This window comes from Homarus americanus, unplaced genomic scaffold (genome assembly GCF_018991925.1).
Source record: "Homarus americanus isolate GMGI-L3 unplaced genomic scaffold, GMGI_Hamer_2.0 scaffold21824, whole genome shotgun sequence".
Lineage (NCBI taxonomy): Eukaryota > Metazoa > Arthropoda > Malacostraca > Decapoda > Nephropidae > Homarus > Homarus americanus.
In genome coordinates, this window is record NW_024728009.1 from 724,598 (window position 1) to 744,005 (window position 19,408).

Genomic DNA, 19,408 nt, shown 5'->3' on the forward strand with positions numbered 1-19,408 from the left:
TTTGTGTTATTCATGTTAATTTGGGAAGAATATGGCTGCAGGTAAAAATAATTAGAGCATAAGACAACTGTCTGGGAGTCGAAATACAGGAACTTGTTGTTTCAGATGCAGCTCAAGTGACCTCGTTATTAGCACCATGTTCGAGCGGCCCTTTAATCAATGGGTATTTTCCAAGGGATAATAGGTGTTACCGGGACTTTACTGTATTATTGTTCATTTCCTTAATTTTACTGTAAAATTATTTGGATTACGTAAGGATTAGCCCCCTCCCCAGCTTATTTCACATTAAAATTAACCACCTCACGCTAACTGACCCAAACATTCGACCTGTGCACTCGTCTTTTGGCCTCTATTTCTTTACCCTCTTATCTTTAAGTAGGAATTAATTTATATGTTTGACAACTGGAGTACTGTAGCTGCTCTGGAGATATATGTCAAGCACACACACATGGCTTCACAAGTGGGAATTTATGCATGATAAATCTATTAAGGACAGGAAACACAGTTAGCATTAATGGTACTAATCTGACGTGGACTCAAAAAACTATAGGAAGTTCTAAAGGAACTTTACTCATGATCTGAAAAATTGCAGATCAAAATTAATTCGAAAAACTGTAAATTACTTAGAGGGAGTTGTGAATATGGGTATACTGTACTGTTTAAGTGCAGTACTGTACTCCCATGAGCCATGACCTTACACCGTATACAGTACCTAGTGTACATTGATTATATTCATACTGAACTGTATAACTGCTAAGTTTATATACATGCCTATACAATCGTAAACCTGTATGATAATTTGACAAAATAATAATAATAATTATTATTATTATTATTATTATTATTATTATTATTATTATTATTGTTATTGTTATTGTTATTATTATTGTTATTGTTATTGTTATTATTATTGTTATTGTTATTATTATTGTTATTGTTATTGTTATTGTTATTGTTATTGTTATTGTTATTATTTTTATTATTATTATTATTGTTATTGTTATTGTTATTGTTATTGTTATTGTTATTATTATTATTATTATTTTTATTATTATTATTATTGTTATTGTTATTATTATTGTTATTGTTATTGTTATTATTTTTATTATTATTATTATTGTTATTGTTATTATTATTGTTATTGTTATTGTTATTGTTTTTATTATTATTATTATTATTATTATTATTATTGTTATTATTATTGTTATTGCTATTGTTATTATTATTGTTATTGTTATTGTTATTATTATTGTTATTGTTATTATTTTTATTATTATTATTATTTTTATTGTTATTGTTATTATTATTATTATTGTTATTGTTATTATTATTGTTATTGTTATTGTTATTATTATTGTTATTGTTATTGTTTTGTTATTATTATTATTGTTATTGTTATTATTATTATTATTATTATTATTATTATTATCATTATTGTTATTGTTATTATTATTGTTATTGTTATTGTTATTATTATTGTTCTTGTTCTTGTTATTGTTATTATTCTTATTATTGTTCTTCAAGTGTCGCCGGCCATCACAGCCTCCGTGGGTGTCGTCGTCTGCTCGAGGCAGAGGCAGCATGGTTAAAAGTATTTTCCACACAAGTTCCTTTTAGTTATTAAAAGCTCACGATATATTCTATAAATATGAATAATAAAATATGATATATCATATAAATGTTATCTTACATATTAGTTAAAGTATCTAGCACTTATCTATTGTAAAACATAAAACAGTATTAAACACACTGTGAGCGACCTGTAGCAGAAGACGCCATGGCTGCCTTAACTAGGAAGGTCTTGTCCAGGTTTAACACAGTGAGTTAATCTATTATATTTATACTTACATTTCCTTAACAAAAGAAGAAAGCTTTATTAATTAATGTATATATTAGACCATCACTGAGCCAGTTAAATGTATAAATCATGTTAAAGTGTGAGCAGTTCGGGGCGGCAGGTGGAACACTGTGCCTGTGATGTGAGCTCCTAGACTAGAGACTTTCCTTAGACTTTAATCCTCTACACGAGCTCCGGGAACAAGCATGACCTCTCTGAATGGGAACAGTAATAGTATAGAAAAGGGTCGCAAATAAACAACGGTGTTCTTATTAGAGGAAGGTGGGGTATATACCTGGGGGAATCTGGGATTTTTAACACATGTAATAGATATATCTCATTATTTTGACGATCATTCTATAACACTTCCGTCGCAGGTGAATAATAATGGGTGATAGAACCTGACCTAACCTAACCTAACCTGACCTAACCTAACCTAACCTAACCTGACCTAACCTGACCTAACCTAACCTAACCTGACCTGACCTGACCTAACCTGACCTGACCTGACCTAACCTAACCTGACCTAACCTAACCTGACTTAACCTAACCTAACCTAACCTAACCAAAGAAACCTACCTAACTTACTGTTTTGGGAACTAACTCTCAGCCATATTAAAGAGAAAGTGCTTATTTTGATATATGGCACCAATGAAATTAACTATGTTGTAACGTCTTGATGTAATTTTGTTTTGTTTTTGTGTACATTAGAGTGAGCTCGGATAGGATGGGTCGACCACATGCACTGACTCGGCAGATTTTTCAAGGAGTATTTACAGTAAATAATTCATTTCTTTGTGTACAAAGCACATAGAGACATCATTTTAGTGTCATATGATCAGGTTTTCACCGTGTTTTACCCTGCAATATACGTCATCCTTTATGCCCTGGTTACAAAAGGTGATATATGATTGTAGATAGTGAAAACTAAAAAAAAGGAACATCAACATTGTTATTCACTTGCAACAATTGTATACAATGAAAGTTAATCAGATTGAGGAGATAAATCTATTACGTGTGTTAAAATACCTGATACCGTGGTTGTACGAAAATGAAATAATACCCAAAAAACCTTATGTCAATTTTTGAGGGGGGAGAAATTCTTCTGCCTGGAAAAAACAACACAAACTTAATATTATGACTTTTATTGAAAATATTGTACTGTTCTTGCACCATTAAGTTTACCTACTTTACTTTTTTTATTGGTAAAAGAAAAATGATCCCTCACTTCTAGAACATCTCATATATAGCCCAGGTGTTGAATGTGGTCTGATTTTAGGAGTGAATCACAGAACTGCCAGGCGTGAGTGTTGTATGTATCGCTCAGTGGGACCAGCTGAAGGCTTGCTCCCTCCCCGCATTAATTCACCCGGAGATTAACGATCCTAACACTTAACTGGGGAGGTTAACATTTGGATGGTATGGTTACTGAAGGTTATGTTAACATTTGGATGGTTAATCGTAGGTTGAAATAAGTTGCTCCTGGAATAATGTACTTGCATGTTGCTGCTGTCAACGTGGCAGACTTGCCCTGGTGCCTTATGAAAAAATTTGTAAGTAAAGAGTGGAAAAACAATGAGGATTTTCAGGTGACAACAGTACTGTACTGTGTAGCTATTACCATTTAATTGAAGGTTAATTATCTAGATGAAAATATTATACTGTACATGAATTAACATCATTTCACTTCATTTCGATACTATTTTATAGATATTCTTCATAGATATGGTACTGTAAAATTATTAATATTTTCAGCTGCGGCCAGTGGTGTGTGCTGTGCAGGCCCAGGGTTTGCATGGTGTCCCTCCTCTTGCCCATGCTGTTGTGAGTATTAAGAGGAAGGTGGTAGTATTTCAGTATGATATACAGTAGACCCTTGCCATTCATGGGTTTGCAATTTGGGATTTCGACGATTCGTGTTAAGCAGATAGTGGCTAGGTTGCAAACCCTTTCTCGCAGCATAACGACTCACCCCAAGCGCCCGCATCGTCTCTTCTCCGTCTGTTTGCGCTCAACCACTGCCTGTGACGCAGCATCTCGTGTTGTGCTCTCAAAACTTTAGTGTTTCTGTGTGAAATGGCCCTAAAAAGACTGCCTAGTGTCAGTGCTAGTGATGCTAGTGGAGTGAAATGTTAAAGGCAGAAGTCAGTGATGACTCTGACAAAGAAAGTTGAATTATTAGAAAAGTTAAAAGAGCGAATGAGTGCAGCTGGTCAGTTGTTTGGTACAGGTTTACAGTAGTGCACTAAGGTAGTATATGTTGCTATTCACGGTTTTGCCTATTTGTGCCATTCCTTGGAACCTAACTCCCGTGAATAACAAGGGTTTACTGTACCTTGATTTTTTAATACAAATAAAAATGTTTTGTGATTTAAACCTTAGTTGCATTGTACATGTATGGTCAATACTTTATATCGAGTAATATTTGGTAGAGGATGTGCCAGTGAACAATGATCCTAAGGTGTGTCAGGTGAGAGGGTGTAATAAGATATATTTGGGGCCTTGTTGAAGGGGAGTAGCATAGAGGAATACATCTGTTACTGCAGTAATATTGAATGGATGAAAGTATGTGTAGTGCTATAAATTATGTCTAGGCTTATACCAAGTGTTTCTCAAAAGCTAGGGTAAAATTATACGTAAGGTAGATGAAAAATATAGGCTTTTTACAGTGCTTAAGTTTAGTTCCTTTGCTGCTGCACTAAATTGTTATGCTTACTTTTTTGCTTCCTGTGGTTCAGATGCCTCCAGATTGGGTAAGTTAATTTTGATATATTTATACGTATACATTCTCAGTGAATTACATCATTATGATACTCAGTCTTTGCAGATAACCCCTGATACATACACAGTCTCAGCATGACAGAGCCACTTCATGTTCCCTAAGTACAATGGCATCACTAAAATGTAATTACAATATCTTTTCAACCACACTTTCTTTTGGACTTGAATATCTTATGTACTCAAGTATACAGTAACTTGAGTTTTATGGAAAAAGAAGGGGATCTCTCTATATATACCCGTAATACCCCCAGGCCCTGATGTAGGTCATTGACCCGTGCCTGGGTGGGCTAATCTCCGTAAAAAAAATATGTACGTATAGTGAATGAGGTTCTGCTCATCATGTAGCAACATAGCGAAAGATTCTAAGGGTATGGTAGGCAGGCTCAGGATAAAGGAGCTTACTGGTAAGGTAGCCTACCATGATCATGTACCGGTTAGCTATCGTTCACCATAAATGACCCACATAAATGCATGAATTTTAACCCTCAAAGTATATAGTTCGAACCCCTACTTTTTGCATACAAATTTTATCATAAAAACTTGAACTGTACCCGAGTACAGTACAGTATATACAGTTCTTTATCTTATAAATGCTATACTATTTTGCTATAGTGTTTCCTTCATTTATTTTACATCTCAAATATTCACAGCAAGCTCCAGTCAGCAAGCCAGAGGGACACACCACAGCAACGCTCGTCCCTGGTGACGGTGTGGGACCTGAGCTCTGTCAGGTAGTCTTAGATGTCTTCAAGAGTGCAGGTGTGCCTGTTGACTTTGAAGAACTCTACCTAACTGAATTGTATTCAAGAGAGACAGATACACTTAAAAAAGTTGTAGACAGTATCAGCCAGAACAAAATCTGTCTCAAAGGAATTTTGGCCACCCCTGACCACAGCTCAGATGGAGAACTCAAGACACTTAATATGAAGCTAAGGTGAGAGTTAAGAGTCTTGAAGTTCATAATTACTGTACACAACAGTAGTTCCAGTGAGTAAACTTATCTCAATTACTCTCTGATCGCTGTAGGAAACCTGTAGCAATCAGTAAGGTGAATTGTTGGATGAAATAAAGAAAAATTAAAGAAGTAACATTAAGGCATCTATGTTTATTAATGGTTTTAGTGTGGGAAAATGTAATGCAATTACAGTGTATAAGATTTGGACTTGGTTAAAATGTTAATTGATCTTTTACCTTTATAGAGATGAACTTGACTTGTTTGCAAATGTTGTACATGTCAAGTCTCTGAGTGGCCTCAATGTCCGCCATAAGAATGTGGACATGGTTGTCATTCGCGAGCAGACAGAGGGTGAATATTCTGCCCTTGAACATGAGAGTGTAACAGGTGTTGTTGAATGTCTCAAGATCACGACCCGAGAGAAGTGCCGACGGATTGCCAAGTTTGCTTTTGATTATGCTACCAAACATGGACGGAAGAAGGTGACTGCTGTGCATAAGGCAAACATAATGAAACTTGGTGATGGATTATTTCTCAAGCAGTGTGAAGAGGTAAGGAGGTTAAATTTTTACCTCTTAACTGGATATAATGATTGGTCTATAGAATAAATTTTTTTTAAATAGGCTGTAAAATTTAAATTACTTATTTCGACACTATGTTGGATGGTACACATTGTATATGTCATAGGAGTTTGCTGCTACATAGCTAAGCATAGTTACCCATACTTATCTTCCTTCAATCGCTTTAGTTTTTCACTGTTGTCTATAATTTCCACTCTACAGGTGGTGTATTTAGATTAGCTGTGTTTCTCGTTAGGAAATAGAAAGATTATGCTGTAACACAATCTCTTTAGCCATTAAACTTCTCACACCCTCTCAGAACCCCTTCCTCGTATGTGCATTGAATTGACAGTTTAGAAAAAGAAATGACATGATAGTATCCTATGTAAAAATAAAGAATAATCTTTCAGAAAAATAAATTATATTCCTGTGTTATATGAGTAAATAGAACATGTAACAAAAATCAAACAAACAGTGACCAACAACCTTTCCTGGCCATAATTCACTCTCCACTTGTAATTGATGCTGGTATATCAGACGTAATACTTCCCCCTTCATAATCACTGCTGAAGACAATCTTTTGGTTTTTGCTTGATGTAATACACTTGGGATGCTTCCACTTGTTCTGATGGGAGGTGCTGGGCATAACTAAGCTCTGGACATGAGTAGGCTTGCTTATCTTTCTGCATCAATACTAACGCCTATAAGCACCTGGAGTAACCATATCATACATAGCGCTGAAAGTCGGTTGGAAAAAGCCACGTGCCACTTGACATGTGGAGGAGTTCAGGTGTTAGGAAACATCTTGGTCACAAGACATCAAGGCACACACATTTACACATACACACACACTGTCGTTAATTCATCTTTGTTTTGCCCCAATTTCAAACAACTTGTTCTAACATTTGCTGTTTTCAATTTAACATCGTTTTGCTATCACAGTAAGTCCTCCTCCATCCTGGGGGTTAGGTTTCTTAGAATATGGTGTTTTGAGTGAAACTGTGTTATAGGAGGAATTTGTTATTTTATGGGATTAATGAGGATATGGGAGAGTGGCCACATAAATTGTCAGATAATTCTTACATAGATACGTAAATCTTTTGTATACTGTACTCATAAATAAAAATCCCTACCTACTGTATACGCTACTGCATTTGAACTAAAAATTAAACAAAATGAAACATCCTGTACCTGTATAGACATTCGCATATGATAAAAGAATATGCCATCTCTTGCAGCCTCTTTTGTGTCTGAGGTAATTTCTTTAACCATTCCCCATGTCATTATTGGCTTACCTCCAGTTCTTCTGCCCTTCACTTTCAAACTTGTGCAGTTAGACTCTTCCATTTTTATCAAATGCACCTTGCCAATACTTTCAATAACCAGCCACCTTCCTTGATCTGAATAGGGTTTCCTGTCTTTGTGTTATATTACACATCCATATTACGCTATTCTTACTCTAGTTTGCTCAAACCTCCATAGTTCATATTCTTTATCTGCCCATACAACATCACACTTCTCACGCTAGTTGCATACAACTTTCTTTTTCACAAAGAAATTATTCTCTAGTAAAGCCATCAGCTCACTAAGCTTCGACCAGCCACTCATAAATGCAAACTTCAATTAACCTTTTGTGAAATTTCACAAGGAATTATGATTTATTTATATTTTCAGGTTGCAGCGATGTACCCCACAGTAGAATTTAATAACATGATCATTGACAACTGCACCATGCAAATGGTGTCAAACCCACATCAGTTTGATGTTCTGGTACTTCCCAACCTGTATGGCAACATTGTAGACAACTTAGCTGTTGGGCTGGTGGGTGGAGCAGGTGTGGTTGCTGGAGCTTCTTATTCTACCCGCTGTGTTGTATTTGAACCGGTAAGTAAATATCGTACAGCATTTGGATATTAGTACAGTAATGTGAAATATCTCGGGGCTAGAAAATCATTGAATGCAGCTAAACTCTTACCTCATGAAAATATTCCTGACTATATCCCCCCCCCCTCTGTACTTTTTAATGTACACTTCTCTTTACAAGAATATCAAACTTACTGTTTCCTGAGGCAACCTCCTTATATAGTACAGTACAGTACAGTACAATATTTATCCTACTAACCTGTTAGTGTCTGAAGGCCTGCAGTGTAGAGGGATTTACCCGTCAGCTTAGACCATCTCGGTATTTGCAAAGCAAGTCTTGAGATTACTGTATACTCCTAACCCTCCATGATTCTCCAGTAAGTTTTAAAACCTGGTAGAACCTCTTGTTTTAGTATACCTATCATCTTGGCTTTCATTTCTCTGTACAGGCATAGCACATATAGTGCTTGACATGCATTCTTGGGAAATAAAGTGCGAGAAGCAGTTAGTACTATACATTAAGGTTTAATAGAGATGCATTTTTGGCAGCTTTTTTTCTTATACATGTACTGTATATGAGGGCCTCGCTGGTCAATAATAGCACTAATAATGATATAGTACTCATAAATGTACTGAAATATTTTATAAGTGTAAAGAGTAGTTTTTGATGATGATGGATATCATTAACTACAATAACTTAGTACTCACCAGTGAATTCAGAACTTGTGTAAGATTGACCAGTCTGCTGTTTATGAATTAAAATAAAAATTCAGTAAAAATATCTATAAAACAATGATTATTATAATGAAATGTGTTCTAGGAGTTATGTCCAAATCCTGAAAATTTATTTATATTAAAGATTTTGGATTTTAATGGAAAGAGGAGTGTAGCTTTGAGTTCTATGCATTTCATATTTCTGTCATAATAATGTACAGTATATGAAGAAAATTTTAACATTTTACACCACCATTGAACTTGCCAAACCTGTAGTGATAATCGGTTTTGAAAATAAGCTCCAAACATCCCAAAAGAGCTTATTGATCAGTGATCATGAGAGGTAATGTCTTACATAAAGTGACTTTTGCAGGGTGCGCGTCACACGTTTAGTGAAGCTGCTGGTAAGAATGTGGCTAATCCAACTGCAATGCTCTTAGCCTCTGCTAACATGCTGCATCATCTTAATCTTCAACACTATGGAGACATGATTCAGAATGCAGTTGATCGTGTTATTCGCATTGGAAAGGCAAGTACTCTTTCAATGTTTTTCATTTGGTTTTTGTGTTGGTGATCGTATCCTGTAATCAGAGTATTGTATAATGTATGAATAAATAGATTTTTCAGAACAATAGCCAAAGAAAATGATTCTTGAATGGTCACAACTATTTACTGTCATAATTAAAGTAGCTACCAAAAATATGGCATCATCGATGTACTGTATTAGATTTAGCTACATTTATGATTTGAAATTAGTTAAGGGATATAGAAACATTAAAATCCATTTTATAGTCTGGCCTGGAACTAATTGGCATAAGTTTAAGTACAACAACAAGCCATTAGTAAAGACCCATAAGTCTATAGAAGATTTACAGTGTGTGTGTGTGTGCGCGTGCGCCTTTATTTCCACCTAGAGAATTTAATTTGGGGAAGGGAGAGAAATCTATATTTACTGCACTTGTGTGAGAAGTGCACCCAGTAGTGGGTACAGAGAATTGATGACAGTACAATACAGTGAGAAAGTGTTTGATTTTTATTTATCAAATTAATATTAACTATGTAAGAATATCCAATGGATATAGTATCAGGGAGAAACCAAAAAAGGGTGGAATAAGAGGAGGAGGAATTATGTATACATACAGTATTAGGAAATAAATGTACAGTAGTTGTAACCTGTATATAGAATGTCTTGACTCGCGCACTCTTGTAGATATGTAAAAATGGCCATTAAGTAATGATTAAAACTTAAAATATTATTCTCTGTCATTTTTCTTGGCTCGGTATTTTCAGGTCTTGTCTTTTTATTTTATTTGTGAAGTCTTATATTCATTGAACTTCATTAAGGCTTTTCACTTGAATGGTTGTGCCTACGACTGTATACTGCCTGGCATTGTGGCTCCATCTCGGATATCTCCTATTCTCTCATTTTTCCTTGTTATTCTTATTTCTATCTCTCACTTTGATCCTTACGTACCTATAGGTCAGGACGAAGGACATGGGGGGTTTTGCTACGACTACAGCCTTCGCAAATGCAGTCATCGCCAGCCTCAAGCATTGAAAATATACGCTGCGAGTCTCTTTTTTTTTTTTCCTCAATGCTAGTCATGATAGTAGATATTTATGAAAAAGAAGAATAGAAAAATGTAAAACTGGGAATTTATGTACAATACAGTAATACTAAAATGAGAAATATGTCATATACATTAAAGATGTCATGTTTCTCTGGTTATATAGCTAGACATAATTTTTTTTTTTTTTTTTTTTTTTTTTTGGCTTTTAGAATATTAGCCATACAATACCTACACACCTGAACTGTTAATTGGTGAGACTCGGATAGTTTCCAGCACTGATTATGCTTCATCACAACCATGATAAACTCTAAAAACTGTAGTAGAGACAGGTAACTGCTTTCCTCTAGTCCACTGATATCTCCTTAGCCCTATGTAGACTATTAAACTACGCCGTATATTACCATCTTCTATTGGAAGAATGGCGTACGAGGCATAAAAATATGGCAAAAATCATTATCTTCTCAAAAAAATTCTCCTGGGTGGAGTTGGCTGATGATTCCATGAACTCTGTACCGCTGATCAATTGTGGCGACAAGATCTAGCTAATGTGGTGTGGAATCTGTAAATCTCTGTGTTTTGGGACAGTGACTTCATGAATGTGCAGTCTACATAGGGTTAAGTCACCCTTCCATTAAATTACTGAAGTGATTGATCTCTTGTTGGCTACCTGTGTAATGACTGTTTTTCCTCATTGTTAGCATCTTCGCATGTTTTCCCCAAGAGAACCATAGTCCTTGTGGGTAATCTTCTTGTCTTACTTTTTATTGTTGAAAATAACACAGTCTATACTTCCTGTATTGTGCCTCTTGATGTTACATTACATTGTGTATCTTTTCAACCATTAATATTACATACCCAACATCTAGAGAATTTACTAAACTAGGACATTTTAACCATAAAGTTCATGCATTTGTCCAATACAGTACATTATTGTAGATATTGTAGATCTAACAAAATTGCATGTGTTCCAGGCACCCGATGGAACCATTGAGTCACCATCGAGATTTTAACCTTAAGAAATCAATATTGAGAGATTAATATATTTTTCCCCTTTATAACTACAGCTACCATAACTTGGTTAAATGTTAGAAAGAGATAAAAAAATAAAAGCAGTACAAGTTGATGTAAAAAAAAAGATGTACAGTATTTGTGACAACCTGAATTTGTAAAAGAAATAATCTAACAAGTTGAACCCATTATATTTGGTCCATTGCTGGTATATATGCCATACTGTATAAGAATTTAATTGGAAAGTGATTTGGTTTGAGATTTGGAAAATATATTCCATAAATAAAAAGAATTTTTCATTCATATTTCTAACATTTATTACACAAGTTCTGAAGTACAATTGCAGTTTTTAAAGATCTTACCTGAGTAGCTGTAAAGTTGAGTTGTTTGCATGAGGAGTAGAAAATGCATGTAGACTCCCCACAAGACAGTGTGTGTGTTAGGGATTTACAGACAAATAACTCCTTTTTTATCTTCATTTTGTTTTGTAATTAGTAAACATTTTCATAATACAGTACAGTACAGCAGACCTGACTTGATAGCAACTGTCGAGATGAAATATGTTAATTTGATTTTCTTTATTATTTACTTTGCATGTTTTAGATTTATAGAAGATCTTTGTTACTGTTGATTTTTGTTTAGTATTATGTCTCATTTTTTGTGTTTTATTTTTTTTATTAATCCCACTTAATATCATTTTTGTTTTGATCTTTTTTTTATTTAGGTTCGCACCAAGGACATGGGAGGCCACTCAAGTACCTTTGACTTTAGTAGAGCTGTTATTGCCAACTTGAGGTATTGAAAGTATTGGGGAAAGATCAAGTGTTGTAAAACTATCTCACTCTTTTGTTCGTAGTACTGAAGGTAGAATGTGACCTATCCAACATTAACCTCATGTAAGAGAATATGATCATCATATATCATATTCATATTGTTATTTAGAAAGAAAATTTGAATACTGTAAGAAATCTCGATATTTCCATGTGTCTAGAATACCACAGTCTGTCGCTGTTTATGACGTCATGTGAGGTGTGTTGTTAAAAATACTACTGTGGTTATTGTCTGACTATAAATTACTGTATACCTGTATGTGTATGATCCCCGCATAGTAGTACTCACTGTCTACATACATTTCAAATACTTGTTCTTTATGACGTACATTACTTTTTGCTGTACACTATTTATTTTTGGTCCAGGATTTGCCAAAATTTTGTTAAAGAATATGCAATGTGTAAAATTTATGGAAGTAATAACAGGTGTTTGACACTTCTGTAATTGCAATCACATAGTTAATTGTTTTACAAAATGGTGATGATCAACTTTTTAGATGAATTACATGTGAGCTGAATCAAATTTTTTAATTAAAACCAAAGTAACAAACTTTATGAGCAAAAAAAATTGTTAATTTATAACTCTTGTGCCTAAGATGATATATTTTTATGATTGTTCAAGTTCAACATATTGTGTATGTTTTTATTTTGTACACCTAATTTAAATGTAGGCTACTGTGTGCTACCAGTGTTTTGTAATAGTGAATTTAGATTTCAAGAACACTCATCAGGTATCACAATATCTAGTTTGGAATTCATCTGGAGACAAATATGATTGGTAGAAACATCAGATATTGTAGTATAGTATTATTAGATTTTCTCAATTATTGTTGTTTTTACTGTAAAACAATTTCCTGTTGAATATCCATATTTGTGGCAATTTAATTATTAAGTGATACATAGCTAATCTCTGCAGACTCTTTGTCTACCTAATTTTTTATATTAAGTTGGTTGTGGGATACAGTGTTTCTTCTCTACCTCACTCAAAACTTTCTGCCAAGGTTGATCTTAACTTTTAACTCATTTTCCAGCCAAGAAATAAAATATTACCTGTCATTAAGAAGGAAGACTTCTCTAAAAATTTAATTCATTTGTTAAATTTTTTATCATGTTACTGTCAGCCTGTGTGTAAATTTTGTACTGGCAATCATGCATTACTTTTTTTATATTTTGATAAACCAATATTTTGGATTGGTTGCATATTGTGTTCTTAAACTCACTGAAGAATTTTGTTAGTAGCTGTTTGTAATAATTCAGGAAAAGAAAATATATCAAACAATATATTACATGGTTTTGATGAAATTTATTGTGGGTGTAATACAACATAAATACAGTACAGGTAGTTTTATTCAGACTGTGAATTATTGGAATGTGAAACAGATTCTCATATCTTGTAAATAATGTAAATATACAAACAGTGGATATATTATGCTAGTTCTTGTATTTCCTTTACCTTTCATTTTAGACAAACTTTATATCAGTGTTTGTGTTTAGGATTTTGCTGATTCATGATTTTAAGGTTATGAGAACAACCTGTCACAATAATGATTTACCTCTTTCTTACTTATAGATTTTCAGATAACCCTTGGAACTCTGGTTAGTATGCTACTATAGCTGGTGAAATACATATTTAACAAGATAGTTATGGTAAATTTTTGATATTGAGAGAATTTTTTTACTTTCTTATTATAAACTCATGTCTCCAAAATTTGCTAAACAAGTGATACACTACCAGACTTGAGACAGTGCAGTATTATAGTACAAATGTAGAATCTATCTTCACATTACATGCTGGAAATTCCTAGTATCTTCAACCCAACAACTGTTTTGTTCACTTATTATTTATTACATTGATCAAGGTATATAGTACAGTACTCCCTCACTTTAAACGAGGAATGCGTGTCTAGAAAAGGGCATTTTGCTTTTTTTGTATTATTCTGTAAGTATTTAATTAGTTACAGCCCTTCAATTCCAATTTTGAGAGAAAAGTACATTTTTGGGTAAATATAATTAATTTATTTGTAATTGAGATTTTGCCAGATGCTTCTGGTAACATTGTACACGTACAGGGGTACCTAGTGACAGCACTAGGATCCCGTTTCCTATGATATGGAATAAATTGCTGAAATTGAAGAGATATAATGCAAAGTGTATGAATTCTCAGCCGAACCCTTTTGATGACACGAGCAAACAAACCATTCCCACGCAACCCACAACCCAGACAGAGGTTAGTAGTGTTTATGAAGTTTTTTATTGCAAATTGTACATATATATTTTTTTAATTCCGTTGTAATCATTGTGTGAACTATACAGTAACAGTTGTGTTTAGATTGTGGAAAATAGATAATAAGATTAAATAAAGTCCTTGAGCTTTTTTTTTTTCTTTTGGGACAGACGTCCTTAAATCAGTGAACTTTTCCAAACTTCAACATATCTTACTGTTATCCTCTTCACCACTGATCGACTTGTTAGCCGCTTGGGCGATCGGTCACGTCTCTGTTATGCACTGTTGGCAGGTACTGGGCATGTACCGGCTCCTGAATGTACCTGAACCTGCTCCAGTGCCTGTCAAGTCTGGTCTTGAAGGAGCTCACACTCGGTGCCGTCACAACGTTCTCTGGCAGATTGTTCCAAGAGTTCACAACTCTCACTCCGAAAAAGTTACCCTTCACATTTTTCTGGGCTTGCGGCTTCTTTAACCTTGAGCTGTGACCCCTTGTGGAGTGAGTGTCCACCAGCTCCAGGTAAGGGCACTTGACTAAGTAGTGCCCTTTGAGATACTTATACACCTCAATTAGGTCTCCCCTTGCCCGTCTGTAGTATAAGCTAGGCAATTTCAGGCACTAATCTCTCAGGGTAGGTGAGGTGTTGTAGTGCAGGCACCAGTCTGGTGGCCCTCCTTTGGACATTTTCAATCAACTGATATTCCCTAGTATATCTTGGGGACCAGACGGGGTGACAGTACTCCAGATGGAGAAGCATTTCACACTTGAAGATCGTCATGAGGGACGGACCGTCTAGATATGTGAACGACCTTCTTATAAGTCCTAATAATTTAGTTGCCTGATTTACCTTGTTCTCGCAATGGCCCGAGAACTTTAGTTCATTGTCAACATACACACCTACGTCCTTTTCACATTCTGTCTCATTTAATGCAGTTTCTTCGTCCCGTTGGGACATATGATACTATAACAAAGGTTTTGGGTCTACTTACTTTACGCGGTCGGGGTGGCACTGTAGTTACCAAAGGGTGTCACTTAACTCTATATACATGTTGATATCCAGCCATCTGTTACTGGGGGTAACCCTTTATTTTAGATTAATGTATTAGTTAAGAAGGGTAGTGAAAAGAGATATCTTCCATTTTAAGTTTATTCAGCAAGGACGTGACATGAGGGCACATGCTTTCGTCCTATTTCTAACTAGATACCGTGGGGGAAAATGGAGCTCATTATACACCCACAAAACTATAGAAAAAACATTAGGTACACATTACCCAGTCTTCAGTATCGACTGTCGCCGGGCCACACACAGGAACCTCACACCCACACTTCAACAGCCAAACTCTGTCTGTCTTTTTTACACTGCCTATACTGCTGCCGAAGAGGCCTTTTCAGTCTCCAATCAGAGTAGGGTTTTCCAAGGGTCCTTATGTTATGTTACACTGATTGGTTGGCACACTGTATGGGCGGGGCTATCTCCATGGCACCCCATACAGTATAGGTTTACATTTTATTCTTGGAGGCTGTAACTAATTGTGTCCATCCGGTCTGACAAGTGCAATAACATTGTAACGGTCGTCCACATGGGTGCCTGCCTGTGTGAATGGGCGCCGGTCTGTGTGGGTGTTCCTGTTTATTACAATATGCCTCCTCACCATTGGTTCGTCCCAGGTACAGCCTCTTACACTTCGTGACATTGAATCTTAGCAGCCATTTCTTCGACCATTCTTGAAGCTTAGAGAAATCCTAATGCAGCTATTCACAGTCTGCTTGGTTCTTAAATTCCCCAAAGTCTCCGATCCACGCTAGGACATTTCCCCGAATCCCGTACCCTTCCAGTTTGATTTTCAGCCTTTCATGGGGTACACTGTCGACAGCCTTGGCAAAATCTAGGTATACTGTATATTGTTGATATTATCACCCTGTTCCAGAATTTGGGTCCAAATATCCATTACCTTGAGAAATTGTGTTAAGCAGGACTGCCCCAGCATAAAACCGTGTTGGCATTCCTTTACAAGTTTGTTTCTTAGTATATGTTCCATCATGTTGGCGGCCATTTTGGACTTCTGCTAGTTCATCACAACGACCAACTTAGTCTTGTCAATATCCCCTGAGACAGCGAAATAGTTCAACCTTGTTATTGTCAAGAAAATCAGATAAAGCATAATGAAGATAAGTCAAAGTAAAAAAAAAAGTAAAAGCATGTAAATAAAAGCAGAACAACCTAAACAGACGGATGAATAAAAGAAGTAAAATACAGTAATGAGAATAAATCCCAACAAAAGCCCCAGATGACCTCCTATAACCTGAAGGGACCGATTTTGTCAACCTTAACTGAAGAATGCGATCACCAATGGGAAGTGGCTACTCTGTTTATGTTGTAGTGTCTTTTTGATATTACCTGATGAATACGTACATCTTTAATACCTTACTGGTTTGTACTCACTTCATAGTCTAGCAGATAAACCTCTTCACTCTTATTATCTAAAGGAGAGGAGGGCGGGTGATATCCCATCCCCGTCCATCCTTGTAGTTTTACCAACAATGTATCTTTATCTCTAACATGTAACTGGTATTGTTTGAAAGAAAGGATTCCACACAGGATCTTCCCTTTTTTCTTCTTTTTCAACTCTGAGGTGTTACTCGTTGCTCAACTTGGCCTGCAGGACGCGGCGTCGTGAGAGTACGTCGTCCCATTCCCAGTAGCCACCCTCCAACACCCGCTCCCCTTCTATGGTATATGCCTTACGCCCGTGTAACAACCGAAAGTTGTCGAACACCAGAATATCACCTGTTGGAAAAATACAAGATTACAATACACTGGAAATTAAACTCTACAATCAATCATTAAGATGTATAACTGCATCTGTGATATACAGCTTTCTGCAGCTACAGGAAGGCAGCAAGTGACCTCCACATCACTAAACAATACGATATAACACACCTTGTCAACATGTTCCAATATTTGACTATGAAAAAAGACAGAGCCAGTTCTCCCTCAAGATATTTGCCATAATAACGAGAATATAGAAAATCATAACAACTATTAAGTGATTCAAAAACCTCTCCTTTACCAGAATACTGTACTGAAGGCATAAATGGTCTTCTCTCCGAGATGATCAAAATAAAATTCATTCACCAGTTAGTTCATACATGGACCTCACACCAAAGATAAAGTCGTGTGGGTCAGGATAGTGCTACTTGTGATAAAGGTTGAACACCACTATGCCATCATCTTTGACCAGCTCCATTATGCGTTTACCAATAACTCGTATCTTCACCTCCCTCACCCTTATCAGTTTACATTTTGGATTCTTGTCCAAGGGCATGAGGAGGCTGACTGTTAGAGCCTGTAGGGTGATGGCAGCAAGAGGTTCCCAGTTGGGTGACAATGGCGTTGTAGAGGTCAATTGCTGCATCGCTAAATTTGTTTGCGTTGAGGATGCTCCACCCGTCGGCATCCAGGCCTGATGGTCCTGTCCCGCCCTGGGTCTTTAATTCTTTTTTCTTCACCATCTCTCCTGTTATTTCCTCGAACAGAACACCGTTTGGTGAGGATATAGTCACCCTTGAATTTTTTGCTTTCCTCTTCACTTGCAGGAGGATATTTATCCTTCATAAGCTGTATGATCTCGCTGTTCATTGGCCAACACACCACAATAAGATCTCCGTGAGGCATATATTTGCAAGAACACTTTTCCAGCGAGTATTTTGTTACCAAACTGCCTGGCCCCATCATCGGTGTTCAGTCTCTCCTGTAGTGTTCTTGCCTCACTCAAGAGATCACCCTGAGTCCCCGTCTGCCACATTGATAGTCTTTTCTCCATTGCTTCATGCACGTTCTACTTGTGTTTACCTGGAAGAAAAAATTGGATATTCTTGCTTGTATTTGGAGGGCGGATAGGAGTAGAAGAGTGTCATCTGCCTGATCATTTCTCTGGAAGCCCCACATTTTGCTGATTCAAAGAGGTTTATTTGGGACCACCGAGCATTTCTGAGTAGGCATTATTGACCCACACCTTTGCCTCTTCTTTGAGTAAAATGGTGGAAAAAGATATGGCTGTGGGGGAAGGGTGGAGGACATTACAAAAGAAATAGTAGTAGTTGGAGTACTAATAACATTAGTTGTAGTAATATTTGTGCTATTATAATGGTTTCCCCTCGTGTAACGAGGATAGCCAGCCCAAGAGCCACCTAGACGTGAATTTGTTTAAGGTGTAGAAGCTGTCGCCAACACAACAACCACACCCTGAGATAACGAGTTGCATGACCCAGTACCATGGAATAGTCCGAGAAGCCCGGGCAACTCGCCAACTGCACTGGCTAACCATTACGCCGGAACACGATCCGCAAATCCATTAACATCCAGCTTCCCTATTACTGCTGGTTAGACCGAGGCAAATGACGTAAAGAAACTTGCCCATAGTTTCACCCTGCCCGGGGATCGAACCCGGGTCTGCTCGCTAGCGAGGTGAGCATGCAGACCACAACTACTACTACTACTACTTTTATTACTTCAACTCATATATCTTAATGAAAGAGTGGCATTGTTATTCTGAGTGGCCTATTAACTTTATAATCGACCCTAGTTCTTTTTAAGCTAAATAATTCGAAGTGACTCCTGAAAACATTTAATGAAGCGGTCCCTATGCTCAACAATTTATGCCCTTAATTAAATGCCTTGTAGACTAATTCGATTAAGTTTCGTATACAGATATGTACAAATAGAATATAAATCTTGAACATACCATCCTTCATCTTGTATTCGATACAGTACTGATTGTCATTGACCATATCTCGGAAGGTCTTCATAGCATCGTACCAGCCAGCAACCTCCTCCACTGGGACTCTGAAGTAAGAGTCTCGGGAGAACTGGTTGAAGTTGACTGACTGGATTTGTCCATTAATGTCAAGCCTGAAAATAGGTAACATCCAAGGATCTGTTGAACGTAATTACCATCTAAGAAATATTATACAAGTCGAGGTCAATTATTATTTCTTTATTTATCAAAGACATTTGAAGAAAACCGAGACATATTTAGTGTCAGCTGCAAGTATCACAAACTA

At 36.2% G+C, this 19,408-nt stretch overlaps 2 protein-coding genes across 4 annotated transcripts in view; one reads left to right on the forward strand and one right to left on the reverse strand.

Annotated features, from left to right (window-relative positions):
* The first annotated feature begins 1,572 nt into the window (after positions 1 to 1,572).
* Positions 1,573 to 13,553, forward strand: LOC121865978 (isocitrate dehydrogenase [NAD] subunit beta, mitochondrial-like). 3 transcript variants are annotated; one of them, XM_042365550.1, is made up of 9 exons: positions 1,573 to 1,591; positions 1,739 to 1,819; positions 3,593 to 3,661; positions 4,576 to 4,590; positions 5,269 to 5,552; positions 5,818 to 6,124; positions 7,808 to 8,017; positions 9,084 to 9,239; positions 10,191 to 13,553. In XM_042365550.1, exons 2-9 carry the CDS (start codon positions 1,778 to 1,780, stop codon positions 10,266 to 10,268), a joined length of 1,161 nt encoding a protein of 386 aa, XP_042221484.1. In that variant the 5' UTR covers positions 1,573 to 1,591; positions 1,739 to 1,777; the 3' UTR covers positions 10,269 to 13,553. The 3 variants fall into 3 exon arrangements, with proteins under 3 accessions (XP_042221484.1, XP_042221483.1, XP_042221485.1); XM_042365549.1 differs by lacking the exon at positions 1,573 to 1,591 and having other exon boundaries at positions 1,710 to 1,819; positions 12,014 to 13,553; XM_042365551.1 differs by lacking the exons at positions 1,573 to 1,591; positions 4,576 to 4,590 and having other exon boundaries at positions 1,710 to 1,819.
* A 2,718-nt stretch (positions 13,554 to 16,271) lies between these two features.
* The window catches only part of LOC121865979 (gamma-butyrobetaine dioxygenase-like), a 31,402-nt gene continuing 28,265 nt past the window's right edge, over positions 16,272 to 19,408 (reverse strand). The window contains exons 8-9 of the mRNA XM_042365553.1: positions 19,090 to 19,256; positions 16,272 to 17,132 (exon numbers count right to left, since the gene is read on the reverse strand). Coding sequence (XP_042221487.1) covers positions 16,981 to 17,132; positions 19,090 to 19,256 — 319 coding nt within the window. The 3' untranslated portion in view covers positions 16,272 to 16,980. The remainder of the gene's footprint in view (positions 17,133 to 19,089; positions 19,257 to 19,408) is intronic.